General features: G+C 32.9%; 2 protein-coding genes and 1 pseudogene across 2 annotated transcripts; 1 reads left to right on the top strand and 2 right to left on the bottom strand.

Annotated features, from left to right (window-relative positions):
* Positions 1-269: 269 nt before the first annotated feature.
* Positions 270-3640, bottom strand: LOC105179223. Its single transcript, XM_011102823.2, has 6 exons — positions 3423-3640; positions 3243-3298; positions 2926-3049; positions 2727-2833; positions 697-766; positions 270-604 (listed from the first exon to the last, which is right to left on the bottom strand). Exons 1-6 carry the CDS (start codon positions 3502-3504, stop codon positions 525-527), a joined length of 519 nt encoding a protein of 172 aa, XP_011101125.1. The 5' UTR covers positions 3505-3640; the 3' UTR covers positions 270-524.
* An 888-nt stretch (positions 3641-4528) lies between these two features.
* Positions 4529-7901, bottom strand: LOC105179273 (annotated as a pseudogene).
* Positions 7902-11310: 3409 nt separating this feature from the next.
* On the top strand, positions 11311-15346 carry LOC105179222 (probable pectinesterase/pectinesterase inhibitor 59). Its single transcript, XM_011102822.2, has 2 exons — positions 11311-12514; positions 14531-15346. Exons 1-2 carry the CDS (start codon positions 11626-11628, stop codon positions 15223-15225), a joined length of 1584 nt encoding a protein of 527 aa, XP_011101124.1. The 5' UTR covers positions 11311-11625; the 3' UTR covers positions 15226-15346.
* The last annotated feature ends 4872 nt before the right edge of the window (positions 15347-20218 follow it).

The raw sequence follows: 20218 nt of genomic DNA, 5'->3' as shown, positions 1-20218 counted from the left end.
ATGAAGGTGGGGGTACTGACTTGGATGGGATCAGGATATACTAACCCTATTCTATTCTTATACTTTTAATGTCTCGGAAGACCTTTTTATTTTTTTAACAATTTCTCATTAAAATTTAACAGATGATCGGATTTGTAATAATAGTTCATTGTTAAATCAAGCAATATACTAGGCAAGGTCATCTTAAATTGATAAGATCTTGACTTTACGACCACTCATACAGTAAATTCAACATATCTCTTCACAATTGTCCACAAGCTGCAAGATCAGGACTTCTTAAGAATGACCCTAAATCATACCCATTTTTTTGAAATGTTAAGACACAGGTACGATTTGAAAGGAAAGTACATGAACTACACTCCGTCTTCAAAATTTTGCTCCATGTATTGTTATAATGTGAAACCAGTCGATATTGAAAAGAGAAAGGGTACAACAGAGAAGAATTTTCCGGCTGGCCAAGAAGTATGTCAACGTAGAAACCAGAAACGATGGGTGTCCCTTCATGTTAAAACCAGCAAAACTCATCATGATGCCCTCTTGGGAGGAGCCATATTGTGAATGAGAGAGGTTCCCACCGCAATTGCAAATATCTGTACCAGTACCCCTGCAGGACGGTGCCGTTACAAAGTGAACAAGAAACTTATTTAACCTTCTGCATTTCGTTCGAGTAATATATCAAATGACAAAGAAATTTACCAAGTACAACAGCAGCAATCTTTAAGAGTTCAAACTTTGATGTCTCCCACCTACTCAAATCCTTGATAACCTTTTCACACAAATTGGTCGGAATGTAAGCGTTCATGATAATCATGTCGATTTGTATGATTGGAATTAAAGATTTAGATAGCTCAAACAAATAATACTCAACCTAAGAAAATAAATTAATAAAGAAAACTATGCTTTCTAGATTTCAATGAGCTTCAATGCATTTCAGTGGAACAAAGTGCTGAGTAACAGAAAAGTCTTTCTTCCTTTTACTTGAATAACGAATGGAAAATTTTCACGAATCAGATTTCCACTTGAAAAGTCAGAAGAGAACCCAAGCAAGTGCATGTTAATTATCCTCTAGGGCACACCCCAATGGTTTGAGCTCCACTACTCACTTGAGGTGTTGGGTTCAAATCCCATTGATTGGGTCTGAGTAGGTGGGTGCATATATGTAAAACAAAAAAAGAACAGTGCATGTGAATCTTTTAGATGTTTAGAATCCCACATATTTTACAGATTGGGTTGTAACATATTTACAGATGTTAGAATCAATGAAGTTATTTTTACTTATGCGTTAGAACCAGATTATTCTCAGGCAGCTTTCGATACAATTTAACTTGTTTAGTGAAAGATATGGGTGATTGTCAAGAAGCTGTTAGTTTGGTCATTGTGCTCATCAACTGGCCATGGTTCCATATGCACACAGGATGAGTCTCCTCACAGTTCCTGTACCAGAGGTGGGATTATAATGGGAACTCCATTTCAAGCTACACTATAAAATCCCCCATGGTAAAGGTACCAATGAACACCCAGACTGAGGCGTAACCCAAAACTTCATTTAAGAATTCTGATTAATGGTACTTGGACGAAGGGCTTTCTATAAAATAGCTTGTGAAATTGATACTTCCTTCTTAGCAGAACAATTGTGATATAGAAGAACTGGCAGAACTCCAAATTTAATGTCTCAAATACTGATTTCAATATAACGGATGGGAGGCTAATAAATTTGGACGGGGAAGGAGAAAAAAGAGTGGAGGAGTTTCGAGACGCCAAACCTTCCATCCAATTTTTTTTTTTAAAAAAAAGGTGTGGATTAATGATCATTAATGCAGCCCTGCTTGAAGTAAAATTCAGCGCAATGTTAGACGGGTAAAAGAAGATGATGAAATAAAGAGAATGGATATGTGTAATGAGGTCAGAGTTAACAAATATCTCAGCGAAATTATGAACTGCAACTAGTTTCAGCTCACAAACTCAGTCAGACAACTATAACAATGAATATGATAGAAAATTTATCAAGGTAACTAATGTTGTTAAAGAAATTTTCGGTTGGGAAACTCATATCCCAAACAAGCATGTCAAGGTTATCCTACTTGCAACCAACCTAGCAATTTTCCATCTCCCACTCTTTGCCTCTAATTATGACAGGAAGAAGCAACATTATAACCCGAGAATAAAAATAATATACAGATTTATAGGTCATCAAAGGTGCAAAGGACTGCTAAGTAGAGGGTTCAGTGTTCAAGGAGAAGGGTGGACTACTAATATAGTGCCTAAGTATGATTCAAACAGCTTTACATTTCATGAAAATTAATGGATGCAGACATAAGACGAAGACAATAATCAATCCCACAGCTAGTGGATCGTAATAGCCTGCTTGAGACTAAGATGCAGATATTGATAGGACGGACTTAAGGGAGTCCAGGATGCAACTGTATGTCCTGACAATTTGGATGGATACAATATGCATCCTTGAGTTTGATCGAGCATAAATCAACCAAAATTGTTATTGTTAAATCATCTAATGTATGTGTACTTCACTTACTAGAGTTTTTTCAGCTACATGGACAAACAAAATGAAATTTTAATCCTTGACATAGAATTTCAGTCATAAACTTGTTCAACGAGACACTGTCCAAACATTATTAACATCCTTTTTATCTTCAGGTAGTAGCTAAGTTTCTGTCTTAGAACTTGAAAAGAGAAATGCTCAGGAGGAAAGAGTAAAGTGACTCTACCTCAAGTGAATTTTCACTCTTAAGGAGACAAGCAATTGAGATTAGGGCCGCAACGGATGATCCAATCAAATAGAACTTCAAAAGGTTAACGCGGCTGCGCTTTCTACCTTCACAATAAAAAATGAGTATACAATATTCACATCAAAACCCAATATCTGCCAGCAACTTTACATATCAACGAAAGGATGTTTCAGCCTACCTAATTCCCCTATTAACAGAGAAATAAAGAAAATAACGCCAGACGAAACAGAAAGTCTATCAAGACTGCCTCCTTGCCTTGTAGATAGAAATACACCTACCGCAGATAGAAATTGAACAAAAGCCTGCAAGGAATTGAGCAAATCAGAATGCGACAGAAAAAAGTTGTACTGAATATGGAAAACAACATTCGATTGAAATCATTCAGTTCACGATATAGCTAAATCCCTAATATCCATCCCAAATCCCCCTTTTCTCCAAAATTCCTCTCCGTAAATCAACAAATAAATCGACCAGAAAATATATACCCAAAAGTACCTGGACAAAGATCAGTGAGCAGAGACGAGACTTTCCTGCAGCTACCTTTTTATATCCTTCAAATCAACCATAAAAAAGAAAAGAACAAAAACGAAGATTCCACAGAAATCAAACACAATTCATCAAATTTAGGGGGGAAATCGTTAAACGAAAGATAAACAATTGAAAAAGAGAGCGTACTGGAATCGACGACCATGCGGTAGGAAAAATCGGAACCGTCGGTTCCAGATGGCCTCCCATTTACAGATTTCCTCTGACTCATTTCTTCCCCTTTTCGGTTTAATTTCTATTTTTCTGCGATTTTTCCTCTTCCTTTTCTACTACTGTTTTTCTCCTTCGATCTTCGTTTCTTGTTTCAGTAAGTTGTTTAGTTAAATCGCTTGTCTAAACTCACAATTTCCAAATGGAAAGTTGTCATACGCTTTTACTTCTACAGGAGCTATAAGATTTCTTTAAAAATTGGTGAATTTCTTTAAAAATTAAAGCAGCGAATACCTTACACAACATAATAATGATGGAGTTACAAGATCAGACCTTTTATCAGATTTAACAAACATTAAGGATTTGGTTGGATTGATAATTGAAACCAGCCAAACAAACTTTATTTGAATGAAATACAAATTGTGTTCAAATAACTTGATGTTGATAATTGATTGAATCAAATTCGAGTCACTTAAAATTTTTAAACAAAATATAACACTCAAACTTGATTTCATATGTTTAAGAAATCGAGATCAGACATGTTTTTACGAATTGTCTTTGAATCGTGAATTGAATAATTTGACTTGTTTAACAAATTGAGTTTGATGAGCTTTTGCTACTCAATATTGTATCGAGTATTTTTAAAATATTAAATAATTATTCTCTAATAGTTTAAATTTTTAAATAAAGTGATCGTTTAATATACTATTGAGTCAAGTCAAATAAGATATTTTGGATTTGAATCTTATTATCACCCATTTATAAAAGAAATATTTCACATGCAGGGTTTGCAGTTTATACGTGAGGTGGCATGTTAAGATATTAGATGATTCTCCTCTATAACAGTTTAAACTTTTAGATGAGATGGTTATTTAATAAATATTGAATAATTTAACTTATTTTTCAAACCTGTTTTTGCATAACTCTGTGATCCATTATCCATAATTTTTTATTTTGTGCTTTTTATAAAATTACAAGCACATCTCTTGATATTGTAGTTTTAATTACAAGTATACTTTATATTCACTGGGAAAAATTTAATCTACCGTCAACAGGTATTTGGTATTATTGGCCTATAAGGCATTCCAATCATCAATTTCCACGGGCTAATACTATCGATCCTCTACGATAGAAGAAAAATTCAACCAAGCAACACAAAAATAACTCTCCTAATGAGAAGAACGAGCCTTGAAGTAGGCCAAGAGGCCTACAAGAGGTGCATTCACATACGTAGTCGGCTCCGACTTTGCAGCATCAATACGATTATCTGCAAACGCGTCATGGATATCGGGCCCTCCCACGACAGCTCCGATCAGCAGGTTTTGGTTAGGCTGATCGGTCAAGAAATAGGGCGTGCCGCCCTTGCAGTCGATGTGCTGTGGCTGTTGAACTATGGAGGGCAATGAAGAGGCCCTATGGTGAATTCTTTGGGGAAATTTTGTGCCATATCCCACCATGTAGGATGAATTCAATGGATTGTCACCTAGTATGTAGTCCACCTGCATTATGTTAGGACACATTGATCAAAATTACTCCTTGTTGAGAAAAAGGGATAATTACATCCACGTAATCTTCTGAGTTTAGATATATTACGAATAGATCCCTTAATTTTAGAAAGTTAAATTCACATACATTCGTTTATATCGGTTATTATATTTCTTGCACGTATACGAACATTAATCTGTGTTGGAGCTTTCAATAAACAGGTAAAGCTTTGTCTGTAAAAGTGATCCAAGCAATGCCACTGAAAATCCTTCAAATCATGTTTAGACTACGAATTTCACCCTAAGGATCAAATAGCAAGAAGAATGATCTGTAGTGTGGGTTTCAGTGTAATTTTCCAAAACTAATGAACTTCTTTTTGAAATATATTTAACGTTTAGGGGGTGTTCTGTGTTATTACACATATGCATGCATTAAGACCATGAATATTCAATTATATTCTTTACCTGTTTTCTCGTGAAACGAACAAGTTGATTTTGAGCGATAATTACATCATTGCATCGAATCACGTGTTTGGAATTTTTCAAATAACGAGCATACACTAACAGAAGAAATGAGAGAGCAGTCGTGTGCTGCATGTTACAAACTCCTGATTTGAATAGAAGTCCACCTGCAATAAAATTGTTTGGCAGATTACTACAATTTTTATTTAATTTATTGGAGTAAAACATGATGAAATAACATAGGAACTTAGTTAGAGAGACAAGTACCAGGAGAGAAGCTGACTGTGTTGGTTGGAGATTCAGGCAACACATTACACACAAAGTCGTCCGCGTAGGAGAGGAAAGGAGTTGTTGCTTCTAAGCTCTGCTGGCTTAGCACATACTGCATGAACATATTAATAAGAATCACCCCAACCTTGCTCATGATTTGTGCAATAAATTTTAAGGATAATTGGAGCATCCTTGTCTGAGATTTGGTGCAATTAGATTTATATTTTATTGGGGTTGAAAAATTATATTCAATATTTTCGGGTTTATTTTTATCTCACAAATAGATTTCTCAAATAATAAAAATTAATTGAATTTATTGATAATAGCGAAAAAAATTAAACAAAAATTCATATTACCCGATTGACTTATTTTAAATCAAACAAATCTTTTTTTTTTTAATCAAACTACCCTTAAGTTAATCGTAGGTAAATATGAATTTTTTTTCATTCAACTTTTTACTAATATCAACAAATTCGTTAAATTTTGATTAAAAGATGGATCTAGCGGTTAGATGGAAACAAAAAATTAAGAGTGTTAGATATAATTTATCAAACTTTAAGAGAGAGTATTGTAATATACTCTAAATTTTAATGTAGGAATATAGGAAAATACCTTAGAAAGAAGAACATTAATTCCAGCATGTTTAGAATCCCATCCAAATTCGGAAATGCCTCCTTCAATCTTTGGTTTAAAGTTTTGTATGTTGCGCACAACATAATTCCAATAGACAGGGCTTTTAGTGGCTCTGTGAAGCCAAGCTGCTGCCCATAGCAACTCATCCTCATACCCACTGAAATCACAGTAAAAAGGGCATGCTCCCGACCCAATGCTCTCATTGTAAGAACCTCTGAACTTGTCTGCAAACTCAAATACCTGCCACACAAATTAATTATTACTCCAAATATTCACAAACTACGTATCTACCAAAATTTTCTTGCCAAAAAGTAGTTTAATTATTAAAAAAAATGGAACATCCGTGCCAGGGGCAATGGTTAATGACCATGATTACAAAACTTTTTGTAATGGATAAAGATCGTAATCATAAATAAAAAATTTATAATAAATACGACAGTATCAATAATTATCAACTGTTGTTTTTATAAGCAACACCAAAACGTAAACCATAGTTAGAATTACAAACCAAATAATTATAATAAATTTGTCGAAATTAATATTTCTCAATACATGCAACCGATTCACTTTAAAAACACTTATGTTTTTGTCGTGAATTATTTGTTAGACTATTTTAATTTTAAAAGATATTTATAAATTTTTAGACAAATGTAAAAGGAGTCAATAGTAATTTACAATATTACTAATAATAGGTGAATATTTACCTTGGAGGCCCTTTGCAAAAGCAGTTTAGAGTACGGCCTATCTCCGAAAGCCTTGAACGCCAACGAAGCCGCCGCCAACGCCGCCGCTATCTCCGCCGCAACTTCTGATCCGGGAGCTTTCTCACTAACCTTATAAACGGTTCGAGGAGTGTCCATGTCCTCGGGACGTTGCCAGCAGTTGTGGTCGCCATTGGGGTCGCCGACTTGAGCAAAAACGACGCCAGGCGTGGCGGTGGATTTGAGGAAGTAGTCCGTCGACCATCGGACGGCCTCCCATCGACTTGCCGTACTCGAGTACTCCCCACGCCAGCAACGTTGTTGAGAATGCCATTGGGAAATTGAACTTCACGTTGTCGCCGGCGTCGTAGTAGCCTCCCGTCAAGTCCACCTATACATCAAAAGGACTTTATTGTCTTTTATGATTAATTAATGGGGTCGTTGGCGCAAATAACTTTAAAAATGTAGTAGAAATTAATTTCTAAAAATTAAGAATTTATAATGTGTTTGAGAGCTTATTGGTAATTATTTTCAAAAAGGAGCTTATAAATTCAAATATTAGGAATTTATAAATTCTTTTTAAAAAATAAAATATTTTTTTTAACATCTTAATAATTATTTTAAAAATAAAATTCAATGTCTTATAAATATAAAAAACAGCTCAAATTCGACAGTGATTTGAATAAATTGGAATATACCCACCAAACTAGGCAAGACAAAAAGACACTTACACCCTGGTCGGCGCCATCGCGTAGGGCGGAGTCCTTCCGCCACGTCAAACGCTGCGTGGAGGGCAACTTCCCGGACCTCTGCCCTTCAAAAAAGAGTATGCTCTTGGACAAGGCATCACCATAATCATGCAAATTAGGCTTTGCATCACTACTGGTCATGACATAACAAACTAATAACACGACCAACACCAAAATCTTCCCTCCCATCATTTCTACTGATTTCATGAATATGAGAGGTGATCGGACAGTGATGAATTAGGAGTATATATAATTAATAAATATACCTTAAACCCTGTTTTAATTTGTTGATCGATGATTTAATTAAGGTTGTGTTGGTATATATGCATGGGAATGAAGAGGTATGTTTGGTTCTTTAAGTGAAATCCACATCTACTCAACTTTAAGTGAACTTCACACATCAACTGAATGGAGTCGATCTTCATTTTGCACTAAAATATGTGTTCTTCATCATGCTGTGTCCCAGGAATTTAACCTAAGTACTTACGATAATAAACATATATATTACATGTATACATATATATATATATATATATGATAATTTTATAATTGATCTGAGTTAAAAAATCGAAAATCTACATCGATGTTGCTTACGTGCAAATAAGAGGGCTTTTCTGTAATCTCGTATTTTATTTAATATTTACTGTAAAAATTGCCAATATATATATGCAGTATATGTAGCAAGCTTAAATTTATCAAATGGGAAAAATGGGGGAAATGGAAAAACAAGTTAGTATGGTATATATAATCTCATCAAAATAGAAACAATTAATTCAAAAATAAATTACAGTAAAATTAAAAAATATTGCATCAGAACTTATGAAAAATATGTAAAAATATCAAACAGTGAGAATTAATCGAATCACATTAACAAGAACTTACATTATTGTTACTATAATAGAATACGATTCGTATCTTTCATAGATATTTTCACGCTCGATACATATAAGATATATATATATATATATATACACCACCTATGAAATTAAACTTAATTCCGAAATCAAGTCTAATTCGGAATCTTCGAATCTAATGTATTAAAAGTAGGGTGCGAAATCCAAAATCAGTTAGCATTTGATATTATAATGTTGTCAACGATTTTGACCACATCGTTTTCTATTGTTTTTTAGTTACGTAATTTATAAGCGGCCAACAATTTTGCTTTTTATATAAAGTATGGGAACAAATGAATCAAAATTAATGTTTTTACTATAATTACAAATATGTTTTCGTTGTTTATAAAATTATAAATGTGCATTTGTAATTAACGATTGTCTACCTTTTACAATGAGCTGTTGAGGGAGTATTTATTAATCGATCATTAAGATGAGTATTTATAATTTTTAAAAAACTAGAGAATGTTTCTAATTACAATATTTATTAGAAAAGTCCATTTTAATTTTATAATTTTACCTTAAATTAGAATATAGTTATATTGTGTCATAATTTCTTAGTGGGCCCTAAATGGAGTTAGATCTCATAGGTCCAGCCCACAAAAAGGGATTGGATCTGGGCTGAGCAAAACTTCATCAATTTTATAAAAGGGCCACCCTGTCAGCCCAACCCAATATAACTAAACGCTGTCGTGCAGCCCTACACCTTATATTTCTTTTTCTTTTTAAAATGATTCAACACCTTATATTTGACCATACATACATATATATATATATTAAGAACATCATATATTTCAAACTGCACCAATCTGTTGGGAATGCTGAGGCTGATCGCAATTGGGATCCTGGCTGAGGTTGCGGAACGAGCTGACTGAGGAGGTCGCAGATCAGCCCCTTAGTTGCTCGCCTGACTAATGAGATCGTGAATCGAGGGAGATCACTACATATTTTCTGTTTTATGATTCTTGTATCATATCTTCACGTGTAAATCACTTAATGTTGACATGTACAATTTGTTAGTTCAGTCAGTTAGGATTTGTGTTCACCTTCTTCTATTTAAACCCAATAAGTGGACATTTTTCACCACTGAAGAAGTCTACAACTCACATCTGATATATGGCGTCCATCATTTTTCCAGAAAATATAATATTTAATTATAATCAATTCTCAGCATTTGTTGGTCGTGATTTTCAAAAAGTCATGATAAATATTTTCACCATAATAAATAAATTAAATTTATTACATTAATATTATTTAACTATGGTTAATAATTATCATTTTCTATGGGTTCAAATCCATATTTAATAAAATGGAAGCAAGAGTAAATTTTTTTCTAATGTACATACAATATATTTGCGATTATTTCATGTACAATTTTAAAAGAGTGACAAATCATACATACCAAACATTACATGTTAAGCTCGACAATTTTTTTTTTTTGTAAAGTTTTTCTAAAATAATGACAATAAGAACAAAATTAATAATTTTAAACCTCGATAAAAAAATTGTATAATTTCATTAAATATTAAAAAATATTCAATAAATTTCTAAATAATGAGAGTCAAACCCTAAGGAACTCATTTATCCATAAATATTTTTCCTCAAATTTCTAAATATTTAATACTCACATTTTGAGGAGACGCGTACGATGTTCAAGTATACGTTCGATTTCATATATAATTTTCTCAAAATAAATTAAAAAAAAAATCAAACACGTTTCATAAAAATCTTCCCAAATATATATATATATTGTAGAAATTAAAATGAATAATATATTTTCACAAAAACCAACGAAACCAAACACTAATTACTAATTAATTGACCTCCATGACATATATATAATTTACAAAGAATTAGGTTTTGTTTGTTTGACCGAAAAACAAAAAACAGTATATAATAAAGTGGATATTTGGGATGAAAAAAGCAGGAGAAAATAGCGTAATGAGAAGTGGTAAGCACATGGCTAAGCTGCAGATTAAATGGTAAGGGTCAGACATCTTGTTTAACTAACTAATTATTACAATCGTGGAATATAGGCTTCTTCTTAGCTTCGGAATCAAGCCAAACACGATTTCAGTTTGATGTGCATGCGTACGGAATCACATTCACCAGCGACTTATACTTAATTTCTTCATGTTTGTTGTTACTTCAGCTCGGGAATCACGCCTTTGTTGCCACCTTAATTGTGTTCGCACTTGGCCGTCGCGCGAATTTCGTTAAGCAATTCAAACACTTCAAGCTATCTCCCTCTCTCTCTCTCATCTCCAATTTACTTTAATTTAGTACCCCACTCAAGTTATTAACTTCATGTATTTAGTGGCCAATATGGCCTAGTTCAGTTGATAAAATCGAAGTCCTATGATTCTTAGCGAATTTAAAAGAACTTCACGTAATTGATGATATCATTATTTTACTTGTTATATAATTGATTTAAATTTAACCAAATCTGATTTGAATTATTTTTTTTTCAAAAGAAAAGATTTTGAATTTAAATATTATTACCCCATCCATTTATTTTAGAAAGAAAAAAAAGGGTTTGACGTATAGGATTTGAGATTGATCAAAAGATGCCACTATACGTACAGTAGTACCCTTGGAACAATAAATGCTATCATCTTCATCTTTCTCTTTGTCTCTCATTTATTTCTGAAATATACAAAATTAATGGTATGTTGATCAAGTTGTTGTAATGAATGGCTCTTGACACGATGATACGGCAAAATCAATTATAAATCCAATCCATACACCCCCTTGAGTGTAATGGCCGTGATCCATGAAACAAGGATCTCGTCACTTTAAACATACGTACACTCGATTTTCAACTTTGATTTACATTATTTTTTCATGCAATTTTAATTATTTCAAACAAGGCCAACTGTCAAAATCCCTCTATAAAGACATAAAACCATTCAAGACCTCTTCTTAAATTCATCATAAACCTAATTAAACCTATCATGATACTACATTAAACTTTTCAAAAAACCCTCATCATGTCTATCATCACAATTCATATCTTCTTCTTTGTTTCTTTTCTGTGTTTTTATAGCCTTCTTGCAGACGTTGAAACCACAAATAATGGCATCGACTGGTGGTGCAGCACCACCCCCCACCCCGCTCCCTGCACCTATTTCATGGCCCAACTCACCCCTAAATCCAGGGAGGAATTCCGAACTATGACCATACAGGCTGCGCTGGACCGGGCCGTCCACGCCCACACCCAGGCCAACAACGTTGGCAGCCGGTGCCGGAGCAAAAGGAAAACCATAGTCAACCGAGACTGCAACAACCTCATTGAAAACACAATCCTCCAACTCAACACCACTCTGCAGAGCATTCAAACTAACGCCAGCTTCACCAACTTCGACGCACAGACATGGCTCAGCACCGCGCTGACCAACATCGAGATCTGCCGTTCCGGCTCCCTCGACCTCAATGTCACCAAATTCAGCTCCCCGATTCTGTCGGGCAATGTTTCCGAACTGATAAGCAACAGTCTCGCAACCAACGGCGGACTCCTCGACAACTCGTCGAGCAGTTATCATTCCAGTGATGAGAACGGGTATCCGGCGTGGGTGTCGGGCCGGGACAGGGAGCTGCTTCAGGACTTGGAGCTGGCGTCGAGGGCGAACGTGATCGTGGCGAAAGACGGGTCGGGTCACTTCAGGTCGATCCAGGCGGCGATCAACTACGCTACGGCGAGGAGGGTGGGGAATGGGAGGGTGGTTGTGTATGTGAAGAGAGGGGTATATAGGGAGAACATACTGATAAGCAGGACGATGAATAAGGTGATGCTGGTGGGAGATGGGCTTAGGTATACGGTGATCACCGGCAGCCGGAGCGTCTCGACGGGCTTCACCACCTATAGTTCTGCAACTGTTGGTCAGTTTTCTGCACTTTGTGCTTTAGGGTTTTTATTCGCCCATCATCATCTTAGTTTCTTGTGAAATCTGATCATCTTTTTAAATCAATTATATAACAAGTACAATAACTTATCATATAATTTATTTATAATGTTAAAAAATTAATTTAATTTGATCTAAACTTATTTAACTAAAAAATTTCACTTTATTTTGGATTCTGGACTACAATTTTGTCTTTTATCGTATCATACTAATCCAAATATATTTACTGTGTCGGCCCCTAAATTTTTATTTTTTATTATATCAATCATAATATATATATATATATAAATTGACAAATATAGTTTACGTGTTTATTTAGCCCCAATAAAAATTTTATTGTTTTAACAATGCAATTTTAGTCAAAAAAAACTTAAATTAAAAATGAATGGTTTTATTCACTTTAATCGCTATATACAATTTTACAGTTTTTGAATTTTTTTTTTATTGTAAATCGTTATCACAAGACGTGTAAAATTCATGATATATATATATATATATATTTCTTACAAAAACAAAAGTACTCTCTACACATAAAATGAAACACGAAATTATAGTTGAGGACTCACGGTTAGAGCTGCATGCGTGCATGCGTCCGAATATGACTAGAATAGGCTAATTAATGAAAAGCTGAAAATATATATATATATATATATATTTATTAGTTTCATGCATTTGCAATCTTTGTATTGGTATACTGCATATATATATATATATATATATATTTATTAGTTTCATGCATTTGCAATCTTTGTATTGGTTTTTAATTAAATTATATTATATATATTTAAATATTTGGAGATATTAATGAGGTCAGAACGTAGTAATTAATGTTGAATCAGATTCCTATTTCGTTAATTATTGCTATATACATTTAGCAGATCTATCATTAATTTTCTCCATTAATAATTTGTTACAGGACGAACATGACACATTCATTAATTAAAGACAATTTGAGAAATCTCTCTCTCTCTCTCTCTCTCCCTATATATATATATATATATAGTTTACTTTGCCAAATAAATTAGTAATCAGCTGGCCCTCTGCTCTTAAGACAGTATGTTTATCTATTTATTAATCTCGTATTAACTGTAATTAAGATACATTAATTGTAACTGAAAATTTGAGACCTGATAAAAAATATTTTAATTAGTGTAAGGTTTCAAAAGTTCTGAAAAATTAAACAATTTCATATTTTTCTTACTTAGTTATTTATGATGTTTCGGATGTAATATATAAAAAATTGCTGCATTAATTGCTATGTGTATCTTACTTTCCTGTATATACTTAGATCATAATACGAAAAATTAGCTGCAATCGATCTTTATACTAAATTTAAATTAATTGTATATGATGAATATGTATATTTATCATGTAATTAATGGAATGAATAATAAATCATACCTAATTAACTGTGAAGAAAATGGAAAATTGTAATAAAATATAATTTAATGAGGAAAGAAAAGCATATACCAGTTGTATATGTGCAAGATTCTTTTTCTTTTCGGAGAATTGCATTTGAATCAATCAATTGCATCAAGTTAACTTTTTAGCATATTTCAATGTTAATTAGTGTAATAAAATATTGATTGACCCCTCGCTTAAACTTTAATTTCAAATTACGGATTGTCGCTTTATGAATATTATTATTATTACATATATAGTTTGACTTTAGACACAGAAGCTTCTTAATCTTTTCAAATCAAATCATTAGTTCGTGCTACATATATCATTAATAAAAACACATTTTGTTTTTATTGAAAAAATAAAAAAAAATAATAAATCATTAATTTTTTGATATTTCTTATTGAAGTATTTTTGAATGCAAAGATAAAGGCCGGATCGTTAATAATGTTATAGTCTGGTGGTTAAAATTGAAGTTTCATAAATAAATTAAAGATCACAAATTTGAATCCCATCGGGATTTACGGTATCGGATTCAAAAAAAAAACTTCTGCTAAATTTATCTCATTTTACTGATATATTTCAACCCCAGGGATTGACGGTATCGGATTCATAGCCCGAGGGATAACATTCCGCAACACCGCGGGGCCACAGAAGGGGCAAGCGGTGGCGCTCCGGTCAGCTTCAGACCTCTCCGTCTTCTACGCCTGCGGATTCGAAGGATACCAAGACACTCTCTTCGTCCACGCCCAGCGCCAGTTCTACAAAGCCTGCTACATCTACGGCACCATCGACTTCATCTTCGGCAACGCCGCCGTTGTCTTCCAGAACTGCATCATCTACGTGCGCCGCCCACTCGTCGGCCAGGCCAACGTCATCACTGCTCAGGGCAGGGGCGACCCGTTCCAGAACACGGGTATCTCCATCCACAACTCCCGGGTCATGCCCGCACCCGACCTCAGACCCGTTGTCAGATCTTTTAAAACCTATCTGGGCCGGCCCTGGCAGCAGTACTCTCGGACCGTGATTATGAAGAGCTACCTCGACAGCCTGGTGAGCCCCGAGGGTTGGTCCAGGTGGGAAGACTCGGATTTCGCGTTGAGTACTCTGTATTATGGGGAGTACCAGAACTTCGGGCCGGGTGGGTCCACGAGAAACCGGGTCAAGTGGCCTGGGTACCATGCGATAAGGAGTCCAAATGTGGCAAATCGGTTCACGGTGGCGAATCTTATAGCGGGTCGGGCTTGGCTGCCTTCCACTGGGGTTCCATTTACAGCCGGGTTATGATGTTGGATTACGTCTTGTTTGTTGTATTATGGATTTTTTTAGTGATTTATTGGTTGATTAATTTTTGTAAATGTCATGCTATTATGACAGAAATTATTCGAAACTATATTAGAATTGTTTTTCCTTGTGTGTTTTAAGTAGATTCTTTTTTCGTATAAATTATATACATTTCAAATTCTAGCCAATATTAAATGTAATAGATTATGAGATGCTAAAATTATTAAGGTTTTGGGCTCAAAACATACCAACACCTAACTGTGTTGTGAGTGCAGAAGTAGATTGTCCGAAAATTAATCTTAACAAGAAGGGTGATGTAATAAGAAAGAAAGGTAGAATTGGATTAGCAGGTGATGAAATGTTTGATGGGCCTATTACCTATACATAATTTGAGACAAGAGGATTGAGATTTGAGAGTTGTGCTCAACTCCATTTGGGCTTAGCAACTTGGAAAGTGGAGTGGAATGAATTGTGGTTTGTGGCGACAAAGATGAATTTAAGTACAAACTCGTAATCCCGTCGCATACGCCCATCACTTGCTTTTCTTCAGACAACGCTACGTTCATCCTTCTCCTTCTAAACCCTAATTCCAGTCAAATCAATTTTGTCGTACTGAACATTATTCTGATTTTGTCTTTTTTGGTACTGTGGTGTAATAGCAATTTTATTATGAAACATGACATAAATGAGATGTTCATTTCGCATATTAGCATATGTATATAAAACTGTAATATATAATTTTAATTTTCCATTTAAAATAAATAAATATTTATATCAATATAAATATTTAAGGATATAATTATTATTTTAAAATTTAATATTACAATGTCATAAATCAAACAGTTGTAAATGAGAAGTATTTTCTTTTTTATATTAGTAAATAAAACAAAGGAAAAAAACAATATCTAGAAACAAATCAATGGATCTCATTCATTTATCACTCTTACGTGATTGGTCCAAATGGAAAAACTAATATAGATATCTCAGGTTTTAGTGATTGAACCCGAACCTGTCCCGATTATTTTTTAATTATTATCTTTTTTATATTTATATTATTATAAAAAAATAATAATTGTACTAATTTTATTGTCTATTTTACCCTTTTGTCCATTTTATTCTTTCAAAAATAATTGCACATAATAGTAATTTTAATATTTTTAAATTATTTTTATAATTAATTTTTTTTCCTCTCAACCCTCTATTTTATTTTTCACTCCCACCCATGTTCTCCATATTTTTTGCTCTTACAAATTTTCTTATGAAAACCTATCAGATTTTTTTCTCTCACATTCTTCATATTTTTAGTAAACCCACATTTATAATATATTTTTTTCTTATTTCACCTCACATTTTTTTTTCTGATTTATCACCTCACTGCATTTTGTGTCTTTTTTGTTTCTTTTTAATCTTTTTTTCTATTCATCTTACACTATAATTTTTTATATGCTCGCGAAAACCGTGCAACGACTGGTTTTTATATATACTTATATAAAATATATATACATATTTTAAAAATATTTATAATGTACTTATAATTACATATAATACATAAATTTAATATTTTTATAAATTAAAATAATGACACAAGTAGTTTATAAATATTTTAATGTATATATAAATAACAATATTAAAATTTAAATATCATTTAATGCCTAAACCATGCACATACAAAATTTACAAATAAAAATTAACCTTTCAATAGAGTTATGGAATTTTTATTTGTTTTTAAAAATATATATTTTTATTTAATGACAATGAGTTCTGCTGAAATTTGCCATATTAAAAAATACATTCTTATTTTTGCAAAATTACAAAAATATATTCTAACAAAGACTTTATGACAACTCATTGAAGGGGTATTTGTAATTTCAGAAAAGATATTTTTAAATTTTCAAACAATAATAAGAGATTTATAATTAAAATAAATTTTAGGGGAGCCTCTTTACAACTTATCCTTAACCATATTAATCGGCTCCATCGAATTCAAGATTTTCTTGATGGAGAGGGTTTCAAATTTTGACAAACCCGTTCGAGACCCGGCCCGTTGGCATGGATCTCTATTATCAATTGATCTTCGCATTCATTATGTTGTACAAAATGATGAGATATTTGAATAGCTCCATGAATTATGACCTACATGTATTTATATGCTATATACATACTCGAGTATATCTTTTACTACTTATTATATATACGTATACTTTCACATACTCCGTAGATATTTTTGAACCTCATCACGAAGTTTTATACACTTTTCCTTTTCTTTTTTTTTTTTTTTTTTTTTTTTCCACTTTTCCTTTTTTTTTTTTTTTTTTTTTTTTTTTTGCATTTGTTGTGGTCCAAATGGACAACCAAAATTAAAAGTATACTTGTTATTATTATAGTTATGATAAAATTAATTTGTTACACTATTATTAAAATAATAATAATATGAGTGGCCTGATCCAACACTTTAATATTAAAATCAGTAAAATATTATTGAAAAAATTAATCCGAAAGGTAGGTATTTTAATGATTGAAGAAAGTGGAAAAATTATAGGAAAATGTTTGAGAAAATAAATGAAAATATAAATAAAAGAAATATATATAATTGTATTTTGTTGTGTGGGGTGGGAGTATTTTCCATTGTGGTTGGCTTCAAATTCACGAACTTTAGGTAGCCTTGGCCACTCCTTTTAGCCATTTTCCGCGTGATGATTCCCACCTCTTTTCCTACCATCATACTGTTGGTTTTTAATTACACATGTTCAAATAGCTATCTTCTTTTTTTTTTATTATTATTTATTTATTTACTTTATTATTTAAAAAAATTCATTCAAAACTCGCACTGTATATATATAATCATTTTTTTCTTATTTATAAAAACATCAAATGCATTACATATATAATATTTACTATGCATGTGATATTTTTCGAATAAAAAAATCAATTAGAAAAAGATCGTGTATGGCAAAGTGCAAAAGCGGGTATAATTCGGATGCCGTCAAAATATAACTTTCCCTTTCTCTTTCTTGTAATTCAAGTGAAAAAAATTATATTTACTGAATCTATAAATATTAAACGATTTAGAATTTATTTATATTAAATATAACATATTTTTTAGAAATTATAACGTATAAATATTTCTCAAAATGATAAATACCCGGGGTTATACACAATTTGGAGCAGTGAGGGCACAATTGTCAATTCGGGTACTATTGTGAATTGGAGTGCTTGACTTCAGGAGCACCCAAAGAGACATGCGCGTGGGACCCAACACAAGAGATGGAGAAGCCGGAAGCTAAAGAAGAAGAAGACTATAGGGCTCGGCGTCGCAGGGAGGACAGATGTGGGAGTTGGTGCGCCATGAGGTAATGAAGCTGGTGGGACCCAAGAAATAGTACGGATCCCGCAATGCGATTGGTTGGCGTAAAATTCATCCACCACGTCATCCGCGGAACGGCGTTTCCCTGATCACCCAATCCCGTTAGGACGGGTGGTATGATGTCATGTGAACATATCCGTCACGGAAAGATTCCGAGTCCCACACTTTTTGCCCTTTTTTAGTTCTTTAGGATTTCTTTTTCCTTAGTCTTTTATTTATTTTGCCACGCTCTATTTATTTTTATTCCTATACCTCATTTTACTATTTTCCAACACAACTATTTTTTATTTTCTTTCTCATATATTAATTATTTTTAAAAATACTCCCTACTTCTTCTAATGTAATTATTTTTTGCAATATTTTCGACTAAATAATGTGGTCATAAGCAATTAATTAATCACGAATACCGAATGGTGAATGTCTGAAATGTCGTTCTTGAACGTGTTCTTGTAAAAATAACTGGCGAAAAAATAAAATAATTATTTCAACTGATTCGAGCGGCAGAGAAATACTGTAAGAAAAACTCCAATGTCTTTAATTTGTATGTACTTTAGGTTGACTAATTCCAGGAAGAAAATTTGACAGTGAATAAAAGTTAAATGTTTATGATCTCATTAATGAACCACTCTCCTAGCATCAAGCATTGGTGCCAAACACACCCTACGTGATATCTAATGAAACGGGACGGAGGCGAAAACTAGGGGCGAGAGAGCGACTGCACAAGCTTAAGCCCGGCCCGTTATTAATTTAATCATATATAAACTTAATTAACCTTCATTTATATGTATATATATATATATATATGTGTACATAGTGATGAAAAATACATGATGATGACACATACGTATACCGTATGTATAGATATGGAATTGTATACATTACATAACGGGGTATCATAATTACAGTCGGTGGTGGTGTGGGAAGCGTACTGGTGACGAGCAACAATAAGGTGGTATGTTCAATGATGTCTTCCCAATATATCATCATTATTATCATCAAACAGTGAATTTTTTGGTACCCCTTTTTTATTTTTTTTATTTTTATGCCCTTTGGACCATCTTGTAAGATCATCTCATCAATTGTTTCGCAATTTTTTTACGATTTAAATTGTTTTATCTTAGTTGTGAAAATCAAGCTGCAATGATTTTTATTCAGGATTTTTTTTTTTCCATTCAAATTCGATAAAGGAAAAAATAATTAGTTCCTGCACTATAAATCAATACTGCTTATATTCTACTACGATTAGATAAAATTTTTACGAACATTTGTTATGATTTTTTTTGTGATATAGTTATAATTAATTAGTATCCATTACAATATTTAATTATACTAATTAACCATAACAAAAATCACATTTCTTTAAGTAATTTCATAATTTTTCAATGGTTTTCGTTTGTATTCAAGATTTTTATCCAATTTTTTGTAATATATTTATAAGGTTTCAAAGTGGTTTGGGATCTTATGATATATGCTTTAATTTAAAACTATTAATGTATTTAATTGTTTTTTAATATTTTAATGTACCGACCAATATTATTATAAAAACAGGCCAATTTCTATTACAAAGGTTAAAAGTGGTACTGGGTATGGTTTGTACTAAAATTGAGAGCGATGAAGATGAGTGGAGGTCTT

Source organism: Sesamum indicum, unplaced genomic scaffold (genome assembly GCF_000512975.1).
Source record: "Sesamum indicum cultivar Zhongzhi No. 13 unplaced genomic scaffold, S_indicum_v1.0 scaffold00128, whole genome shotgun sequence".
NCBI lineage: Eukaryota > Viridiplantae > Streptophyta > Magnoliopsida > Lamiales > Pedaliaceae > Sesamum > Sesamum indicum.
Note: the sequence above shows the minus strand (reverse complement) of the source record. Positions and strands in the feature narration are given on the sequence as shown.